Source organism: Myxine glutinosa, chromosome 6 (genome assembly GCF_964187855.1).
Source record: "Myxine glutinosa chromosome 6, kmMyxGlut1.1, whole genome shotgun sequence".
In the NCBI taxonomy this organism is placed as follows: Eukaryota; Metazoa; Chordata; class Myxini; order Myxiniformes; family Myxinidae; genus Myxine; species Myxine glutinosa.
Genome location: NC_136266.1, coordinates 65,496,417 through 65,518,713, shown reverse-complemented (window position 1 = coordinate 65,518,713; position 22,297 = coordinate 65,496,417). Strand labels below are relative to the sequence as shown.

At 50.1% G+C, this 22,297-nt stretch overlaps 1 protein-coding gene across 3 annotated transcripts in view; it reads left to right on the top strand.

Annotated features, from left to right (window-relative positions):
- Positions 1-22,297, top strand: part of LOC144892611 (uncharacterized) — a 75,796-nt gene that overhangs the window by 42,502 nt on the left and 10,997 nt on the right. The window contains exons 8-9 of one of the 3 annotated variants that reach the window (XR_013623815.1): positions 12,651-12,697; positions 19,568-19,608. The exons of 1 other annotated variant lie outside the window; for it this stretch is intronic. Coding sequence is in view for 1 of the 2 variants with exons in the window: in XM_078779951.1 (XP_078636077.1) it covers positions 19,568-19,608 (41 nt within the window). In the remaining variant the exon portion in view is untranslated. The remainder of the gene's footprint in view (positions 1-12,650; positions 12,698-19,567; positions 19,609-22,297) is intronic. One more of the 3 variants, XM_078779951.1, reaches the window with a different exon arrangement.

Genomic DNA, 22,297 nt, shown 5'->3' with positions numbered 1-22,297 from the left:
GTTATGCATAGAGAGAGCGCACGCATGCCAGCAACAATACACCAACCCACGAGTGCTCTGTGGCCTTACGGCCTTTAATAATGTGCAGAGCACCCCATCCAAGCACCAAAAGCACCACCCCATAACACAGTCAGCACCATCCGGTGCACCAATAAAGTGTTCGATAGTCACCGGTGGTGTCGCAGCCGGCCGATGTTCTGCCGCTGGTCTTGCCTTCATGTGGTGTACTTGGCCTTCTGGCTTCTTTAAAAATAAAGAAAGGCGCCAACCGCGTCCATTTCTAAATTGTGGCCGTCAGGGGCCAACTATAGTGGTTCACCTCTATGGCATAGGTGCCACGTTGACCCATAGGTCCATCAACGGGTGGTGCTTGCCCGCAAAAGAACTGCGGTCCATGGTGGGCGGCCACAAAAATTGCGGTCCATATGGTGTATCAATCCAGGCAGCAAGCAGCGAAAGTACAGGCCCACAACTGCGGAGCCAGCACCTCTCTCCCCTCTCTCTCTGCCCCAAAGCCAGATCCTCGGAGGTGGGAGACAAAAGAAGAAGACAAGTGAGTAAGGTGGTAAGGGCGCAAAAGTGCACGCAATACAAGGTGATGCACACTGGGGGCACATGGGAACCAGGTGAGACAGGTACGTTCCTACCGTACGCCACCCCCCCCCCCCCACCAGGTAACCTACATTGCCCCTCCCTTACCCCTTACTGTATCCACAAAACACAACACTACCCATAAACATCTACTTTACAAATCAACAAACGTCCCTACTGTCTTCCCCGTTCCTCCCATAAACCAAATTCGTCTTCTCTCCCTCCTAACCAATCAAATTTGCCATTTCCAACTCTCATCAAAATTTGCCATCTCCAATTCATCATCAGTCCCTCCTAAGGAGTGAGAGATGGAATCACCCCAATGTCTTATCCACGTCGTGATGCGTCTCACAAATCCAAACAGCAATTCTTATTTCCTGCAACACAGAACAAAGGAACACAGGTGTGGAGTCATCATCACCACAGGTAAGTGGCTGCGTATGGTGCGACAGGTTCATCAATCCTAACTATTTCCTAAATGACTTTAACACACTTTACACTACCCGGGGTCTTTCCCTGCCAATCCATTGGCCAACTTACACTATGGGTTCTAAAAACCAATTCCCATTGACCAAACTGTGGTGCTTCTCAATTTGGGGTCTCACTCCCCCGATTCAACACTCGGTGCTCTCGCACAATTTCTGGGCTGTGACGTGTAGCTCTCCCAGCAGGTCTACCCACCTGCACACCTCCACTACTGTAGTTGCCACCCGAGCTTACCTGCTCCTCACCCTAACCTAACTAACTGGGGAAGGCCCTCTCCTGGCTCTGTCACCCCTTGGTGCCCTCTGGCACTGGGCTACCCGGGTCCGTCCTCCGGATCCTCGGGCCCCATCCACAACTACCGGCTCCCAGAGCCCACCTGCGGCCTCACCTGGCCGACATCCTCACAGTGGTGGAGTGCCCAAACCAACTACACACACTAACAGGCTACACGCCCAGCCATTTCCACAACACTAATGCACCCATCCAAAGACCATTCTTTCACTCGCACCACAGATGCCAATATCCAACCACAATTTACCTATAGCCTCTACCTAACACTTACACTACCCGCCCCGGGTACTCGTGAAAGGGGTCCACTCTTCCCCCATCCACACCTTCGCACCATGCACACCACTCCGTACCACCTACTCCATGTATTCCACACACCTGTACTTGCACCCCTGCTCACACCTGGTGCTACCTGCACCCTTCTCTCCCCAAGCGCATTCGCGCTGATCCACAACACTCACTACTCATACACTGCTCCACACACCTGTTGAGTTGCACACCTGTGCAATCACACCTGTTCAATTCTCAAACACACGGCATCATCTCATCTAACTACTCCCCTCTGAAACTTGCGCTTCCCAGTCGTCCCTTTAAACTATTGCGCTCCCACGTCATTATCATCCACACTAAACTACCTGCGTCCCCACTACAGGTATCAGTCTCTTTCTAAACCTTAACGTTACCTAATGTCATCTTCGCTAGATCCCTACACACGATATCCTAACCCACCCGGGCTAGTTTTCACTGCCATCAACCCCATAAGCTATTGCGCATTTGCCCCACCTTTGTGAGGGATGACAGAGTTGCCATCCCACCACATCGGGCATCTCCCACTACCAATTTTGCACATCAAATTTCAACAAATCAAAAATTTGCCAATCACTACTCATCATCTGCCAATCATTACTGCCAATCCCTTGCCAATCATCAAATTTTGTTTTTTTCCTAATTTTGGGTCCAAAACACTAACCTCATCACACCGTCTACTCACTAATGCCTCTCGGTGCGCCAATTCCTGTCCAAAGCCCGGCTTCGTAAAGCCGAGCCATGAATGCGGGTTGTTTGGTGCCAGCGGCTGGATACGTCCCGCATTCGGGCAGGGACGGGGGCTTACCCGGCCCGAGATCCCACGCACCACCTCGGCGTGGAGCCATCCAATGTCCCGATCTCGACCTGCCGGCACGTCTCAATAGAAAGTGGTCGCCATGACGACCATTCCTATCGGGCTGCCCGCTCCGCCTAGTGGAGCCCGGACGCGGCCGTTCCACGCGAGGCCCAGCGTGGATCGCGCACGGCGGTCCTTTCGAACCCGCCGTGGCTCGGATCCCCGCTGGTTCTCGCGGCACGCGAAGCCCGGCACGCACCGAGGGCCCGCTTCGGCTAAAAGTCGACCTAACCTCTAACCCGGTTATCGTCGATGCCTCACCTGGATGCTTACAAGCTTACGCTACCCCTTTCTTGCTCATACATCCAGCCGTTTCCATGCTCCTCGTCGTACCTTCTCTAACACACCCAGGTACACTCATTCCACTCCCAGCCTTGGTCACACACCTGACCACCGAACACCTTGGCACACATTCGTCGCTCGCACACCTCACCAACACACCTCTTCGCGCCCCCTCCTCGGTCACCTCCTCTGTGACAATCACAGGTGTGCTCTCACTCGCACACCCAACCACGTGCCTCACTACCAATTCCAGCGTGCATTCCCACTCACGCTCTACCATTCCAGGTGTGCATCCTTCCATTCCAGGTGTACATCCTCGCTCACCTGTCACAACCAACTCACGCTCATTGTCACTCTCACTACTCTCACCACCACTCTTGACAACGCACTCACCCTTACTCCCGACAGCGCACTCTTTCCTCATGCACCTGTCCGTTACACACCTTTCTCGCGCACACTCTTGCGCACACTCTCCCGTCACACCCTCTGTAACGCTCACCACAGGCGTGCATTCTTCCTTGCCTTTGACAGCGCACTCTTTCCCCATGCACCTGTCCGTCACACACCTTTCTCGTGCACACTCTTGCGCACACTCTCCCGTCACACCCTCTGTAACACTTACCACACCGCGCTTCCATGTGCTCCCTCGCACACGCGCTACGACCGACTCACTCTCGACAGCACCCTCACTCCTTGGCACGCACTTTTTCCTCACACACCCCAGAGTCGGACTTTCTCGCACACCTCCTTTTTCGCACACCAGACCTGTCGCACACTTCACCAACGGCCTCTCACGAACACCCGGGTCCATCTCGACCCCCAAGCTCATTAAATCACCTGGCGCATCATACGCACGACCATATTGGTCACCACTTACACCGGGTCCTCTTCCTCTTCGCTTCTCCTCCATCACCTGCGAATCCCTCATCCGGTTAATGAGCACATCATCACGATCCAAACACAGACTTTGGACCAATTCTTTTATCTCCTCTTTTATCTCTTTCTTATCCCCTCTCCGTCGCTTCTTAATTTCGCTCACCCCTTCTTCCACTTCTTCTAATTTCTGCTTCACCTCTTTTATTTCCCGGTACGTCTCCTCAAGCTCGTCCTCCAAGGCTACCTTGACCGTTTCCATGTGCGTCCTCACCTGCCGGTCCTTCGTCTCCATTACCTCTGTCACCTCGTCCAACCTCGTTGTCAGTCCCTCACGTACCATCTGACATTGCCTCTTTGTCGCTATCAAGTCGTTTTTTATGTCGTTTTGTGTCGCTTTTAACCCTCCTAATACCGCAGTGTTCCTTTGAACCTGCTCCGTTAGTCCTTTTTGTCCCTCCGTCAGCTGTTCCACCTCCTGCGTCAGGTCCTCTATGCCCCCTTGCAATTTTACAGTCCCCTTTTTCACCTCCTTCTCCATGTGCTCCTTACAGTGCCTCACCTCCTCGCGCACTCCTCCGACCTCCTCACTCACACCTCCTCTGATCTCTTCTCCCATCACTTGCATCTCCTGCCCAGATGCCACCCTCATCTGCTCCATTTCCTCCCTGTGAGCATCCAGTTTGGTTTCTACCCCCATTCTGACCCCCTCTATCTGCTGCCCCATTTGTTTAACTTCCCTTTCCGCTTGGTCCCTCATGTCCCTCAATTTGCCTTCCATACTGTTTTCTAACCCCTCTAACCCATTCTTTACCCCCTCTAACTGATTCTCCTGGGCAGCCATTCTATTTTCCACCCCCGTTAACCCATTCTTTACCTCTTTTATCCCGTTGTCTAACCCCTCAAAATTATTGTCTAACTTCTCACCGGTACCCCTCACTTCGTCCCTCATTACCCCCATTTGCTCACTCTGAGCCTCCATCCGGTTCCCCATTACCCCCATTTGGTTTCCCATTACCCCCAATTGCTCACTATTCTTTTCCATAAGGGCCGTCATTTGCATCATAAATTGCTCCATGAGGGCCTGCATTTTGGCCATCCCTCCCACTTGTGCAGTGGGTGCGGCCGCCGTAGCTATGTGCGAGGGGCCATTTTGCGCGCCCGCAACCTCGTGCGCGAGGCCGCCATTTTGCGACCCTGCCACCCTCACTGCTTCGCTCTCCTCATGTCCCTCAATTTGGTCCTGGATCGACCCTGCCTCACTCTCCTCTACCGGAACCCAGCCGTCTTGATCTGCCATAGCGCGACTTTCAAAATTCGGGTTTTTATTTTTGTAAAACACAATCAAATTTCGCCGTTATAATTTCGAGCGCGTGAAACGCGCTCCGGGTCCAATCCCACTTCCCGACACCAATTGTTACGGACACGACTTAGATGTTATGATGGGCCGAGCGGAATGGCCGCCGTGTTCGCACAGTTTACCCGATTACACTCGAACGTTGGCCGAATCGCGCTACGCTAGATCAATGAAGGAAAGGACATAACGGCTGGGATTAAGGCAACGACACAAGGGGTACAGTTCTCAAGACCTCCGGAGGAGGATATAATATTGGTTATGCAGAACGGTTAGATTACACGGCAAGAGGTAAAGCACAGCAAGATGGGCACTTAGACACAGTCTTGTCTTATTCCCGACAGACCACAGACAAACGGGACAAGACTGACTCACACAGGGATTGATGGCAAGGAAGGGCAGGCAGTCGATAGCTCAAGGTGCACCTTGGCTCAGGGGCAGAATCGACCCGGTCCGGTCTAGAGATGCGGGGAGGTATCGTCGCGCTGGAGGTGGCGTCCTTTTCTCTCCAAGCTGAGGCGCATCTGACGTCACCTCCGTCTTCCTGCGCATGCCCAGCGGGAAGTGACACGCCCTCGGCTCGTTAGCTCCGCCCCAGATGGAATCGGTCCGCCGCTTCTTATTGGGTGCGGGGGGTTACCGGGCTCCGCCCTTGACGAGGAGCTGACAGTGAGCCCCTGCGTGGTAACCCCGTCGGAGCACATGTTCAATGGCGGCTAACCAAGCCGGAGTGAGGACGCACACTCCCCGCGCCGCCGCCGCGCCGCCGCCGCTGTTGTTGTTGTTGTTGGTGTTGTTGTTCCATGAGGAAGAGATGCGGGGAGGTATTGGGAGGTCCTAAACTTACTAATGGTGCCATACAATCACATTCTGGTGCAACGAAGAGTCAGAATTAATGGAAACGAGTCCTTAACTGACATAGACTAAGAATAACTAGCAAGATGTCCTATAGTTGTCTACGTGAGATGCGGTGAACCTGGGTACGACATTTAATGGGGGAAAAAGGGAAAGGTCGGTTCTACAGAGTGTTGTTTACAGACCATGGGACTAGGGAATGGGGGATTGGGGATAGTTGGGGAGTATTGGGGAAATAGGGGAATATTTACAAGCGGATATGGATGGAGGCCAAATCCCATATCCGCAACAATATATATATATATATGTACATATATATATATATATATATATGTATATATATATATATATATATATGTATATATATATATATATATATATACATACACATTGTTACGGAACCCAACGTCGGCCTCTGTTCCCCTTATCGGGGGGGGGGGGGGGGGGGGGGATTAGTCCCCTCGTGTATGACTGACCGACGTGGTCCCTGACGCTGTACAGTGACCTCCGGAAAGGCCGGTGGCACAGCCCCGTTCGTACCGCGGACAGATGTTAATTGCCGAGCGGTTTTAGCAACCGCGGCACGAACTATTAACAATGACTAGACCCGATTCCTGAACGTTGGCCAAATCGTGCCACAGGTATTCAATTTGGAAAAGACAAAGACGAAGGATGTGAAGAAGAAGAAGACAAAAGGTTGGAAATACGACTATTATTTATTATTACTATTTACACAATGAAAGAAGCCAAGGGAGAAGGAAGAATAAGAAAATAATGTAGAAAGAGGGACGGACCAGAAGGACACAGTGCAATTTCTAGCTTAACTATACAAGCTTAACTTATTCCCAGGGACAAGACACACAGAACAAACTCACGTACACAAAAGGATGGAATGGCAGGAATGGTTTGGGACGGCAGAGGAGGGTCCAGGCAGATGGTAGGCGTCGAGGTCCAGCTCCAAGCGCGCGCTCCGATCCACGCTTTGGGGTCGAGGCGAAAACCCGGCAAACACAGCTCTGCTTCGGGCTGTGCAGCGAGGAGCCGGCAGCTCCACGTAATCGGTTTCACACCGGCAGCGGTCTCACGTGTCCTCCGCCTCCTGCGCTCAACCTCACTGCTCCTCCTCCACTGAACTGATCAACTCCACTCAACTCTCTCCCGGTGGACTGCCAACTCTCTGACGCATCTGGACTCATCTGCCGTATCTCTCTCTCTCTCCCTGTCTGAGCTCACTCCCAAAGGCTTCCACGCGCGTTTTTATAACGCCTTGGGCGATCAAGCCGCCGGCCTCCAGGACACGCCCATCGGTGAGCTCGCCTCGGCCCTGATTGGTCGCGAGGGCTCACCGATCCCGCCCTTAGAGGAGGCGCTGGCAAGGCCACGCCTTGTTCCCGGCGCTGGGCCGACTCCTCCCACCTTCGGCTCCAAGATGACCTCGTGGCTAATGGAGTCTTGCAGCGAAAAGAACCACAACCCCACAGCAGCGGCAGAATGCAGCAAACCGCCCAGTGCAGTTGGCAATTGACGAAAGGGGGGATGTACAGGGAATCTACCTTATTTCACTTCGGTGCAATGGAGTGTTAATTAATGGAAGACACAGCCTTAATCTAATACACATAACAAGGAGATAACTACTGAACAAGGAGGAAATCTATGATTGGCTACGTGTGGTATATGGAATAATTAACGGGAACGACCTTTGACCTTTATACACAACAAATGGAGGAAGGAGGGTGATATTTTACAATTACAATAAAAAAACACAATTCTCAAATCCATAACACTGCACCCTCCTCCTCTTAGGCACGTCCCGGGCCTATTAAACTTTTACCTTTAGTGTGGCACGTAGGTGTAGTTCCCTCTACATTTAACCTGACCCTGAGTGTGACAGTTTTAAAACATAAATAAATATGTCCCACTGCTCCATTGCACCCTGCCTAACAGCCTCACGCCCACAGCTAACCGAATTGCGGAATGGTTTTCAAACTGAACACTTACGGTGGGGGCGCATTATTTACAATGACGCTACTTGTATTTACAAAACGCAACCCAGGACCTGCGATTGTTCTTTTGGGGGGTGGGGACGACAGCCTGTGCTGCATCGACGCACCAGAAAGCACCAAAACACCATCAAGCACCAATCGGTGCACAGTCACCACAGTTCATAATAAAAATAAACCAACAAACCCTTGGTGGTGTCTTGCTCTTCGGCTCCCTCTGCTGGCTATTGTCGTTCTTCCAGATGTTGTCAACTTCTTTGCTGGCGGCCTATTTGCAATAATAAAATGAAATGCACCAAACGTGTCCGCTTTTATTTATGGCCCACAGGGCCGACTATGTGTGGTTCACCTGTGTGGCATAGGTGCCCTGTGACCAAGGTCCGCCAGCAAGATCTTGGGCCTTCATGGCCGGTTCCAGCAGAGGGGCCATGCCCCAACCCATGGGGTCCGTAAGTGGTGCTCAGCCACAGACATGTGGTCCATACGTGGTGCATCGATGCAGACAGCTGGTTGCGGGAGTTTCGGGCACACAATGGCGGACTCCCGCACGCTCCCCTCGGCGCCCAGTGGCGCACAGTCCTCGGGTGGGAGACAAGGGGGGGGGGGGGGGAGAAGACAGGTGAGCGAGGGGTAAGGTCAAAAGGGTACACATCAACAAGGCAATGTGTTACGTGGTCCTCCCGGTAACTACCTGGTCGCGGTGACCCCCGGACCGTGAGAGGAACTCCGCCAGAAAGATCAATGATTTATACGTTTTCGTAACGCAATCAACATGAATTCCAGTCAATAAGAAACCCCACACCAAGGATCCGGAATAACCAATAATATTTTCCCCGAGCAATCAACCATCAACAATCATCAACAACCATCAACAATCAACAATCAATCTCCAATATTATTAAGATGGCCACCTTATATATGTGTGTCCCCTTTCCCCACTCCCGACCCCTTGGGTACTCACGACCCCTTTGGTCTCTGTCCCTCACAATGTCTCTGGGCCCCTCCTGACCAAGATGAAGGTCGGCTTCTCCGCACACGGGCGGTTGAACGAACCCCTGGCTGACGTGCTCCCAAACGTGCACGTCACGTACCGGGAACTACGGTTGCAGCGCACACCTCCTTGCCAAGCAAAGCAGGCAAAGCAACGCGCCGCTTGTCCAGCGCGCGAGGCCCAAGGTGCGACCCGTACGCGTCCTTGTAGACGGTGAGGCGAACTGTGTAGGACGCTTGGTTCCGTGCACGAACCCACGGCAACTTGATGTGTCAAGGGGTAATTCCTTTCGCCAGACGGGTTTTCCAACGCAGCGTCAGACGCTGCTCAATATCGATACCCTCGCCTCGGAGCTCTGCGAGGAAGAGGAAGAAGATCGTCGCTTCTCCCGCACCTCGTGTCTTTTTCCTTCCGTTTCCGGTCTCCTTTTCCCCAGAAGGGCTCCTGACCCTTTAATCACAACAACCTTTAATCGACTACACATTGATAAGCAAAGACCTGAATAGTAATTCACCTGAATTCATAACAAATGCAAGACGAGGTGCGTACGGAGAGCGAAGTGAGAAAGCTTGTCCCTACCGTACGTCACCCCCCCCCCCCCCCCCCCGTTACCTACTCTACCCTTGCCCTTACCCCATATGTACAAAAATCTACACATTTACAAATTCATCACTACTGTCATGTCTTCCCCATATTTCCCCTAATACCAAATTCGTCCCCACAATCCCTCATTCAAAATTTGCAATCACCAACTCATCATCAATCCTCATAAGGAGGGAGAGATGGAACGCAAAGCACAATGTCACACCCACGTCATGATGCGTCTCACATTTCAAACATTTGCACAAAAAATAATAAAAACAACCTGGCATGTTGCGGAGTTACGTCATCGCCTCAGGTGAGTGGATGTAGATGGTGCGATTCTTCATCCTAACTATCCTCTAAATGACTTTAATACACTTTACACTACCCGGGGTCTTTCCCTGCCAAACCATTGGCCAACTTACTCTATGGGTTCTAAAAACCAATTCCCATTGACCAAACTGTGGTGCTTATCAATTTGGGGTCTCACTCCCCCGATTCAACTCCCTGTGCCTTCGCACAATTTCCGGGCTGGGTCGTGCAGCTCTCCCAGCAGGTCTACCCACCTGCACACCTCCACCAATGTAGTTGCCTCAGAGCTTACCTGCTCCTCACCCTAACCTATCTAACTGGGGAAGGCCGTCTGGCGCTCTCCCCACTCGGTGCCCTCTCTGTCACTGGGCTACCTGGGTCCGTCCTCTGGATCCTCGGGCCCCATCCACAACTCTACCGGCTCCCAGAGCCCACCTGCGGCTTCACCTGGCCGACATCCTCAGTGGTGGAGTGCTCAACCAACTACACACACTAACAGGCCACACGCCCAGCCATTTCCACGACACTAATGCACCCATCCAAATACCATTCTTCCACCACGCACCACAGATGCCAATATCCAACCACAATTTACCTGTACCCTCGACCTAACACTTACACTACCCTCCCCGGGTATTCGTGATAGGGGTCCACTCTTCCCCCATTCACACCTTCGCACCATCCACTCCACTCCACAGTTTCCACCATACTCACTCCACGACCATCCATTCCATCCTCCATATATTCCATACTCCATATATTCCACTCAACCAGTCTCCATTCACCTGTAGTTGCACACCTGTGCAATCACTCCTACTGGTGCTTCCTGCACCCTCCTTCCTCCCTGGACCATTTGGTCAACACAACACACATCACCATCACTCACTCATACACTGCTCCATCCACCTGTTCAGTTGCACACCTGTGCAATCTCACCTGGTGCCACCTGCACTCTCCTTCCTCCAAAGCTCCTTCAATCATTCAATAGAATGCACAACCACAATCGTTCCTCATGCACTGCTCCATACACTTCCACCCTCAAAACCATTCACAATCACCTTCTCACAATACACTCCTGAGTACACCTTCAATTCTCAAACAACCATTGCCTCAGGCACCCAGATTTTCCCACGCTCACACACACATCTCTCCCGAGCATTGCCCCGCAATTCCTCATTTGCTCGATATCAATACTCACTCACTCGGCATCATCTAATCTACCTGTAGGCCTCAAGCTGACACCGTGTATCGTTCAGTCCCGTTCCGAGGTCAGAGAGACTAAAAAATAATCACTGGCAATCTGAGTACGTGCCGAGTTGTAGCACATACAAAAAGTTTAACTAACAGATCCTGCCAGTTTGAAAGTTTTCCACGCGTTTATGTCGCACTACTTTGTCTTGCATCGAAGGCACTAATTTCGAATCTAGGCCTATCAGATCACTTGCTTGGGTCACATGACATACAAAATGGTGGCGCCCATGTCGCGCTGAATGTTTAGTCATGGCCTCGGGAAAATCACGTTTAAAGTGCTTCATGCACTTTGAACACGTAGCGGTTACCGCTGGGTATACACAATCGCTTGCACCTACCGAGGACGCGGCCAGGGAGCGATCACCATGCCGGGCTCGTCCAGGCCGCCCGGACAGTCCCAGACGCGCCTCTCCCGGGCATGCCCGCTCTCGCCTTTCCAGGGCTCGCCCAGGACGCCCGGGCACGCCCAGCCTCGCCTCGGACGCCCGGGCATGCCCGCTCTCGCCTTTCCAGGGCTCGCCCAGGACGCCCGGGCATGTCCAGACTCGCCTTTCCAGGGCTCGCCCAGGACGCCCGGGCACGCCCGGTCTCGCCTTTCCCGGGCAAAACGCTCCGGCATGATGTGTATATATGTTGGAACCCATCTGTGGATCGGTCCCATCGGCCGATGGGTCTGACCCATCTGTGGATGCACGAGAAATGACAATGCAGACCCATCGGCCGATGGGTCTGCGCCATCTGCGGATGTGTTGTTCACCTTGAAGGAATGTGTATGCATGTTGCGCCAACCCTGTTGGAAGGTCAGGATCCTTGCCACCAAAACTACATTTACCCTCGCCATCACCTTCATCAGCACCTGCCACTCTCTACCCTGCCACCATTCCCCTCCGCCATTATCAGAAGAACACCTAATGTTTTGTATGAATGTTGAGTATGTTATGTAAAGCTTTACTAAAACTGCCATGTATCTGTTAATTACAAAATGTATTGACAAAATGTATAAATAGATGGGTAGAAATAGATAATAAAACATTTAAAAATCATCTCTGTTAAATTCCTACCACATGTAATTCCAATGACTGTGTACCTGATTGAAGAGCACCATTCTGTCAACACATTCCTTCAAGGTGAACAACACATCCGCAGATGGCGCAGACCCATCGGCCGATGGGACCGATCCACAGATGGGTTCCAACATATATATTGCTGCCCGATAAACGGGCTTTTCAGAGTACCCGAGTTTGATACGTGCAATAAAGCAACTCGGACGAATTTCCGTCTTTGGTCGCGTCAATCCTTTCGACTCGCGTTGGAGCACCGCTTCTTCAACGTCGTGAATAATAATAATAATAATAATACATTTATTTTGTATAGCGCTTTTCAAGAAACCCAAAGACGCTTTAACATGGTGCATAAAACAAAGACAAAGGAGACAAAAATACATAATTAAAAAACCAAACAGAAAGGAAGGAGAAGGAGAAGAGACGATCAGGGGTTGAATGCGGTGTTGAACAGGTGGGTCTTGAGTGATGATTTGAATGTGGTGAGTGAGGAGGAGTCTCTGATGGTTTGCGGTGGTGAGTTCCAGAATGACATAACTTCGCCGTTTTCGCCTCTTAGATGGAGTAAATATCGTGAATGCCTGCAGACGTGGCTGCAATTGGACGGTGAGTGTCACAATCTTGCCAACAGACACCAGCATCTGGTCAACGTCGAATTCACCAACACCTCCACGAGTCTATGATACACCTCCACGAGTCTACGATCTACCTCCACGAGTCTAGGATCTACCTCCACGAGTCTAGGATACACCTCCACGAGTCTACGATACACCTCCACGAGTCTACGATCTACCTCCACGAGTCTAGGATCTACCTCCACGGGTCTAGGATCTACTTCCACGAGTCTAGGATCTACCTCCACGAGTCTAGGATCTACCTACACTGCTAATTATACCCCAAGTTATTGTGCAGGGTGGGACGAAACGAGCTCTGTTGTACAATGTCTGCATCGGTGGGTGATATTGGATATGCGTCCGCCTGCGTTCGATGTCAACCCACTGTTTACGTTTGATCTCGATTAAAGGTCACATGACAGAGGTAAAACCTCAGATGTTTCAAACTCGAGTTATGATCTGAAAAAATATTTTCAAAGGGCACATGTCCTGTTACACCCAAAAATTTAATCTGTCCATCTTTGCACAGCAGGCCATTGTGGTGTCAAATTTGGTTGTTGTTGTATCATTTCGGACAGTTCTCTCGAACAAGCCCATGACACAAAGGCAGCGGATCGATCTCCCAGAAACGACCCAGAGATCCCCCACATCGAGGATGGTGTGACCCACCTTCACGAAGTCAGGGCCACGTCAGAATTGGAGAAAGAGAGAAACAGGGACAAGAGGGAAAGGGACGGTCCATGGGGACCAATCGGCACTCCGACCCTAATAAAGCGCTGACCTGACGAATCCGGGCAGCAGGACAGAATGGGGAAGATTTTGCCCCCGAATTGCATTGGGGGGAGGATGGGGAAGGGTTCGACCACCATGAAGAAGCATCCGCGATATTTACTGTCAAGTTTGATTGAAATCCCTTCTCTCGTCCACAAGTTGTGGTAACCAAGATTTTAAATTAAAGGCCATGGTCACATGACCATGGTCCCTTTGACCTTTTCAACGCAAAATCGAACCAGTTCATATTTGCATTACAGTTCATACCAATTTTGTTATCATACCAATTATTACAGTTCATACCAATAAGCCAATCCCATAAGCGGTTATTCTGGAAACGAAAGTCTGGTACGGACCGACAACCGGACGGACAACCGTCCTGCGGAGGCATAAAAACGTGCACTGTATACTAATTTTAATAATAAAATACTCACTATGACCTTGCTGTTCTACCTGAGCTAAATAATTGCTGATTAATTCTACCTGAGATTTTTCAAGTATATTGCTTGATCTTGTGCGTTATTCTGTCTGTTTGTCTGTCTGTCTGTCTGTCTCAGTCAGGCGCCTACAGGTCACAATTTTCAACCGATCTTCACGAAATTTCACCAAATGGTAGAGTTGATCATAAGCAAGACGCTTATTGTTTTTGGGATCAAAAGGTCAATAGGTCAACATAGGCCAAAGTTCACCAACTTTGTCGAATTTCTAAAATCCTCAATTTTCATCCGATTGCCTTGAAATTTTAAAAAGATTTGTGCTACTTGAGCCCGTGGCCATTCAGAATTTTCGCATACATCGAAGCCTGCATCTTTGCGTATTGACACGACGGTGAATAAACTATCATGCGATCTATAAACTATAATATAATATATAACCACCTTTAGAGGCCATTTTTCCCCGCAAAGCGGGGGTTGGCCTTTTTCGGGAACCGTGGTTGTTGTTGTTTTTCGGTCCCCTTTTTGAAGCAATGTTTTACGGCCGGATGCCCTTCCTGACGCCAACCCTTTTTTGCCGCCTTTAACGACAAACAGGGAATTACCAGTGAACTGGTACTCAATTAGCCGACCTCGGAAGGATGACAGGCTGAGTCAACCCCCCTGGCGTTAATTCAGCGATCGACCGGGATTCGAACCCTAAGCCGGCACCCTAGCCGCTAGCCCAACACCAGGGATCTATAAACTATAATAAACTATCTATATCTATAATAAACTATCAATAAACTATCATACTTCAGGTGTGTGCCTTATTATTATCTATGGATTGATACTTATTGTATCAATGGATTATCATGTATTCATCGGATTCATACCGCCGACCATAATACCAAGCTTCCCTACTCTACATTCACTATGCTATCCCTGGTCATGATGCGGTCCCCATATGCATCTGGAGGCATTTTTAGTGTCGCCCCCTTCATCCGTTGTTTTCCAGACGATCTGGAGGCATCTTCATCCGTTGATGACGAAACGTCGTCAATAAGCAGTATCCCTTCCATATGCCAAGCTTACCCATTTTCGAGAGGATATCTCTGATGGTTTCGAAAATATTTTGGGTTATTTCGGAGAAATTCATTGAATTTTACAGTAGGTACAGTTTTACAGTAGGTACACATGCCATTCCTCACACGTACGGCAAAAGTACATTTTTTACATTTCCGCTGTATGATGTGTGCGTAAGTAAGAGCCTTCAAAACTGACAGGGCCACAGAACCATGGGAGGTCTGTGCCTAGCATAAATTCCTAGGCTGAATTATATGTACTGACGGAGATACCACACCGCAAAGTCGGCACCAGAGCTAAAAATCCTCCTTTTGACTCTACATGACCTAGTTTGACGTGGTCGTTCACGGAAACTGGCAGGATTTTAGAGTTAAACTTTTAACACAAGGTCAGGCATGTTGTATACAATAAAAAAAATGCATAGAAATCGTAGTCCCACGAGTTCGGAACGAAACTCATTTTTTTGGCACTATTTCAGGCCTCAGCTTGAGGCCTACTGGTGCCCTGCTAAAACTCGCGCTTCCCCGTCGCCCCTTTAATTATTGCGCTCCCTCGTCATTATCATCCATCTACCCTCTCTGTCCCCAACTACCTGTCCAATATTGCTACCTAAACTTACTGTTGCCTACGGTCATCTCTAGATCCCTACACACTATATCCTAACCCTCCCGGGCTAGTTTTCACTGCCAACCCCATAACTAGTGCTCCTTTGCCCCCGTTGTGAGAGATGGCAGAGTTGCCATCCCATCACATCGGGCATCTTCCACTACCAATTTTGCTCTCAAAATTCCAACCAATCAAAAATTTTCCAACCACTGCCAGTCACAAATTTTGCTTTTCCAAATTCCCTATCCTTACCAAATGTCCTTTACTTGAGTCTCTCGGTGCGCCAATTCATCTCCAAAGCCCGGCTTCGTAAAGCCGAGCAATGAATTTGGGTGGTTTGGTCGCCTGCAGTTGGATCCGTCCGGCATTCACGATTCTGGGGAGGAGGCATGCTCGGGCCGAGGTTCCACGCATCATCGCGGCTCGGAACCTTGCGGTCTCCGGCCCGACGACCGAGGCTCGCCCGGTCGGAACCCCGTCCCTGCCAGGGGGCGAAGGTCCGACCCGGCTCCCTTCCCCCGGAATCGTGCCGATCGCTGCTCTGACCATTCAGTACGGGGCCCGACCCGAATCGTGCACGACGCTCCGGAGCGGGGCGAAACAGCATCGATCCGCGCGAAGCTTCGCATCCAACAGAGCGCGCTCTGCGCGAAGCTTCGCATCCAACAAAGCACGCCGCGCACCGAGCGTCCGCGTCGGCTTTCCGTCACCCTAAACGCTACCCCGTTCAACGTCGATGCCTTACTCGCAGGCTCACATGACCCTTTCCACACTCACCAAGCCCGGCGTTCCAACGCCGCCCGTACATTCCACACACTCCGTCCATTCCACCAACGCACTCCCTGTTACACACCACACCTCTCGCGCACACTCGCCGTTCGCACACTTCCTTAACACACCTCGCGCACCGTCTTGCACACTCTCCTCACTCTGTACGTACTCCGTACCACTCACCATGGGCATGCACTCTTGCATCCACCCACTAACGCGCTCCGATGGGCTCTCCCACACCCACGCCACAACCAACTCAGGTGTGCTTCCTCGCACACGTTCCACCACCACCTTACTCTCCGTGTCACACTCACCCTCGCACGTACACTCCGTATCGCTCTCACTCCCTTTGTCACACTCCGTACACCCCGACGTGCATTCTCGCTCGCACTCGGTATCACTCCCACACTTTATAACACGTTCACTCTTTGACGCACACTTTTTCCTCACACGCATGCCATTCGCTTTAACACAGCACACAAAGGACCTTCCACTAACGCCCGGGTGCTTCCTCGATCCCAAGCGCGTGACAATTCTCTTCGCGCCGAACACTCTGCCGAAAAACCTCTTAGCACCATATACAGCCCGTCTCACCTTTGGGATCCTCTTCTCCACGCGCACCTGCAAATCTTTATAAGGATTAGCAAGTACGGCATCAGGATGTGCATTCAGACTTTGAGCAATATCCATCCCTCCCTTCAATTCCCGGGCTACCTCTGTCGTCTTTTCAATTTCAACCATAACTATTGCTCTTTCTTTATTCACCTCAACGACCGCTGGCTTTATTAAAATTCCCACTTGTACCTCAGCGGTCGCCGGCTTCCCCATACCCCGGGTCGCGATCTCTATACCCGTCATTTTACCCATGCTTTTCTCCACTTCGCCCAACCAGTGCTCCTCGACCCGCTTTACCTCCTCGTGCACCCGTGGGACCTGCTCGCCCAACCTGCGGTCTCCGTCCCTCTCCAACCCCTCATTAATTTATTTGGCTTGGCCGACCATGCCCCCCAGTTTGTCCCCTAATCTGCTTCCGAATCCCTCAAATTTGCTTCCGAGTCCCTCAAATTTGCTTCCGAGCCCCTCAAATTTATTGTTCATACGTTCACTGGTACCCCTTGCTTCGTCCCTCATTGCTCCCAATTGCTCACTGGTACCCCTCGCTTCGTCCCTCATTGCTCCCAATTGCTCACTCATTCTGTTTTCCATTTTTTCACCCGACTTAACCATAAAGGCCTTTATTTCAGCCAGAAATAATTGCATGTCTTCCACCGTTGGTACAAAGGGCGCGGTTCTCGCCGACATATGCGAGGCGCCGACATGTGCGAGGCGCCGCCATCTCGTGTGTCTGAAACCTCTGCTACCACATCCTCATTGCTCTCCTCCATATACATTTCCCTGGGGTCCTGAGTCGCTTCTACCCCTTTTAACTCTACCCCCACCGGCATCCCGTCGCCTTGACCATCCATGGCACGATTTCTTAAATTTCGGATGTTATAAAATACAATTTTTGGGCCACTCGTAATTTGAGCGCGCTAAGCGCTTCAGGTCCGAATCTCGCTCCCGACACCAATTGTTACGGAACCCAACGTCGGCCTCTGTTCCCCTTATCGAGGGGGGATTAGTCCCCTCGTTTATGACTGACCGACGTGGTCCCTGACGCTGTACAACGACCTCCGGAAAGGCCGGTGGCAAAGCCCCGTTTGTACCGCGGACAGATGTTAATTGCCGAGCGGTTTTAGTAACCGCGGCACGAACTATTAACAATGACTAGACCCGATTCCTGAATGTTGGCCAAATCGTGCCACAGGTATTCAATTTGGAAAAGACAAAGACGAAGGATGTGAAGAAGAAGACAAAAGGTTGGAATTACGACTATTATTTATTATTACTATTTACACAATGAAAGAAACCAAGGGAGAAGGAAGAATAAGAAAATAATGTAGAAAGAGGGACGGACCAGAAGGACACAGTGCAATTTCTAGCTTAACTATACAAGCTTAACTTATTCCCAGGGACAAGACACACAGAACAAACTCACGTACACAAAAGGATGGAATGGCAGGAATAGTTTGGGACGGCAGAGGAGGGTCCATGCTGTTGGTAGGCGTCGAGGTCCAGCTCCAAGCGCGCGCTCCGATCCACGCTTTGGGGTCGAGGCGAATACCCGGCAAACACAGCTCCGCTTCGGGCTGTTCAGCGAGGAGCCGGCAGCTCCACGTAATCGGTTTCACACCGGCAGCAGTCTCACGTGTCCTCCGTCTCCTGCGCTCAACCTCACTGCTCCTCCACTGAACTGATCAACTCCACTCAACTCTCTCCCGGTTGACTGCCAACTCTCTGACGCATCTGGACTCATCTGCCGTATCTCTCTCTCTCTCTCTCTCCCTGTCTGAGCTCACTCCCAAAGGCTTCCGCGCGCGTTTTTATATCGCCTCAGGCGATCAAGCCGCTGGCCTCCAGGACACGCCCATCGGTGAGCTCGCCTCGGCCCTGATTGGTCACGAGGGCTCACCGATCCCGCCCTTAGAGGAGGCGTTGGCAAGGCCACGCCTTGTTCCCGGCGCTGGGCCGACTCCTCCCACCTTCGGCTCCGAGATGACCTCGTGGCTAATGGAGTCTTGCAGCGAAAACAACCACAACCCCACAGCAGCGGCAGAATGCAGCAAACCGCCCAGTGCAGTTGGCAATTGACGAAAGGGGAGATGTACAGGGAATCTACCTTATTCCACTTTGGTGCAATGGAGTGTTAATTAATGGAAGACACAGCCTTAATCTAATACACATAATAAGGAGATAACTACTGAACAAGGAGGAAATCTATGATTGGCTACGTGTGGTATATGGAATAACTAACGGGAACGACCTTTGACCTTTATACACAACAAATGGAGGAAGGAGGGTGATATTTTACAATTACAATAAAAAAACAATTCTCAAATCCATAACAATATATATACATATATATATTAAAAAGAGAATGTGTTTGGGTTTCTCTTCGACGTCACTTTGTGCTTCGCTAATGAGACATTATCCGTTGTGAGCATCTCATGGAGCTTTGGACAAACACTATAACTGGCGTGTTGAAAATGCACAGCAGTGGCCAGATCCCTTGTTTCCTTCTCCCTTTTTTTTTTTTTCACATCCTGCCCCCCTTCCCCATCCTTTTTCTTTGTCATTTAAATGCTTTATGTATGAACCACTTTTGTCTCATGCAGAGAGAACTGAGCAAGTTTGAGTACAAGTCACCTCGTACGAAGTATGTATTATATGTACAGCTATTTAAAGGTTTTACCCTCATTTCATTTGTAGGAGATCTCATGATGACCATCAACCTTAAAGGAGCACTGGCAATTTTGATTTTGCATTGAATGAATTTTTGTTGTAAAAATAAAAATACGCACCAAATTGGTTTTGTCCAATTAACTTGCCCCTACTGTGATTAATATATTTTTTAATGATAGGTATTTTGGGCCGAAAAATTTAGAGGTTATGCAAAGGTTGGTACGCAAGTCTCTTTTAAATGTTTACCTCTTTTTGGGGTTTTTTGCAACCAATGAAGTCACACCATCTTTTTAAGGCCATTTCTCTCGATAAACACCATGACCAAAAGTATGTGGACACCCGAACATCGCACAGCTCATTCCAAATTCATGGACATTAATATGGAGTTGGTCCCCCCCTTTGCTGCTATAACAGCCTCCACTCTTCTGGGAAGGCTTCCCACTACATGTTAGAACATTGCGGTGGCGATTTGCTTCCATTCGCCACAAGAGCATTTGTGAGGTCAGGCACTGATGTTGGGTGATTAGGTCTGGCTCACTGTCGGCGTTCCAATTCATCCCAAAGGTGTTCGATGGGGTTGAGGTCAGGGCTCTGTGCAGGCCAGTCAGGTTCTTCCACACCGACCTCGACAAACCATTTCTGTAAGGACCTTGCTTTGTGCATGGGGTCATTGTCATGCTGAAACGGGAAAGGGCCTTCCCAAAACTGTTGCCACAAAGTTGGAAGCACACAATCGTCTAGAATGTCATTGTGTGCTGTAGCGTTAAGATTTCCCTTCACTGCAACTAAGTGGCTGAGCCCGAACCATGAAAAACAGCCCCAGACCATTATTCCTCCTCCACCAAACTTTAGAGTTGGCACTATGCATTCGGGCAGGTAGCGTTTTCCTGGCATACGCCAAACCCAGATTTGTCCGTCGGACTGCCAGATGGTGAAGTGCGATTCATCACTCAAGAGAAGAATGTGTTTCAACTGCTCCAGAGTCCAATGGTGGCGAGCTTTACACCACTTCAGCCGATGCTTGGCATTGCGCATGGTGATCTTAGACTTGTGTGTGGCTGCTCAACCATGGAAACCCATTTCATGAAGCTCCCGACGAGCAGTTGTTGTGCTGATGTTGCTTCCAGAGGCAGTTTGGAACTCGGTAGTGAGTGTTGCAACCGAGGACAGACTATTTTTACGCGCTTCAGCACTCGTCGGTCCCGTTCTGTGAGCTTGTGTGGCCTACCACTTCTTGGTTGAGCTGTTGTTGCTCCTAGATGTTTCCACTTCACAATAACAGCACTTACAGTTGACCGGGGCAGCTCCAGCATGGCAGAAATTTGACGAACTGACTTGTTGGAAAGGCGGCATCCGATGACGGTGCCACGTTTAGTCACCGAGCTCTTCAGTACGGCCCATTCTACTGCCAATGTTTGTCTATGGAGATTGCATGGCTGCGAGCTTGATTATATATACAATGCATTCAGAAAGTATTCAGACCCCTTCACTTTTTTCACATTTTGTTATGTTGCAGCCTTATGCTGAAATAGTTTAAATTCATTTTTTCCCTCATCGGAAGCCTCTCCTCGGTGAAAGACACATGAAAGCCCGCTTGGGGTTTGCAAAAAAGCACCGAAAGGACTCTCAGACTGTGAGAAACAAGATTCTGTGGTCTTATGAAACCAACATTGAACTGTTTGGCTTCCGTCTGGCCACTCTGCCATAAAGCCAAGATTGGTGGAGTGTTGCAGTGATGGTTGTCCTTCTGGAGGTTTCTCCCTTCCATTTGGTTGTTCCAAACTTCTTCCATTTAAGAATGGACTTCTTAAATTGGAAACCTTCAATGCAGTCGGGATTTTTTTGTAGGCTTCCCTAGATCTGTGCCTCGACACAATCCTGTCTCTGAGCTCTGCAGGCAGTTCCTTCGACCTCATGGCTTGGTTTTTGCTCCGATATGCATTGTCAGCTGTGAGACCTTATATAGACAGGAGTGTGCCTTTCCAAATCATGTCCAATCAATTGAATTTACCACAGGTGGACTCCAATCAAGGTGTAGGAACATCTCAAAGATGATCAAGAGAAATGGGAGGCACCTGAGCTAAATTTCAAGTGTCATAGCAAAGGGTATGAATAGTTATGTCAATGTGATATTTCAGTTTTTTCTTTTTAATAAATTTGCAAAATTTTCTAAAATCCTGTTTTCTCTTTGTCATTATGGGGTATCGAGTGTAGATTGATGAGGGAAAAAATGAATTTAAACGATTTCAGCACAAGGCTGCAACATAACAAAATGTGAAAAAAGTGAAGGGGTCTGAATACTTTCTGAATGCACTGTACCTGTCACAATGAGTGTGGCTCAAATAGCCGAATCCACTAATTAGAAGGGGCGTCCGCATACTTTTGGTCATGTAGTGTGTGTATATATATATTGTTATGGATCTGGGGGACGGCACTCCCGTTAGCAAGGGGGGGTTAATCCCCTTGTCCTATTAAGCTGGCCGTCTCCACCGGTCCTGGAACTATAACGTCACTTCCGGTCAGCGCTGAATAGGGTAGTAGGCCAATTATTCCTATGACCTAATTACCAGCGCCTTCCGGTAAGCGAGGAAATGAGCCCCGCCCGAGCCGCGGCTGTAATGGACACGCTGAGCGAAGCGAGCCACGACTCAGGCCGTTAACAA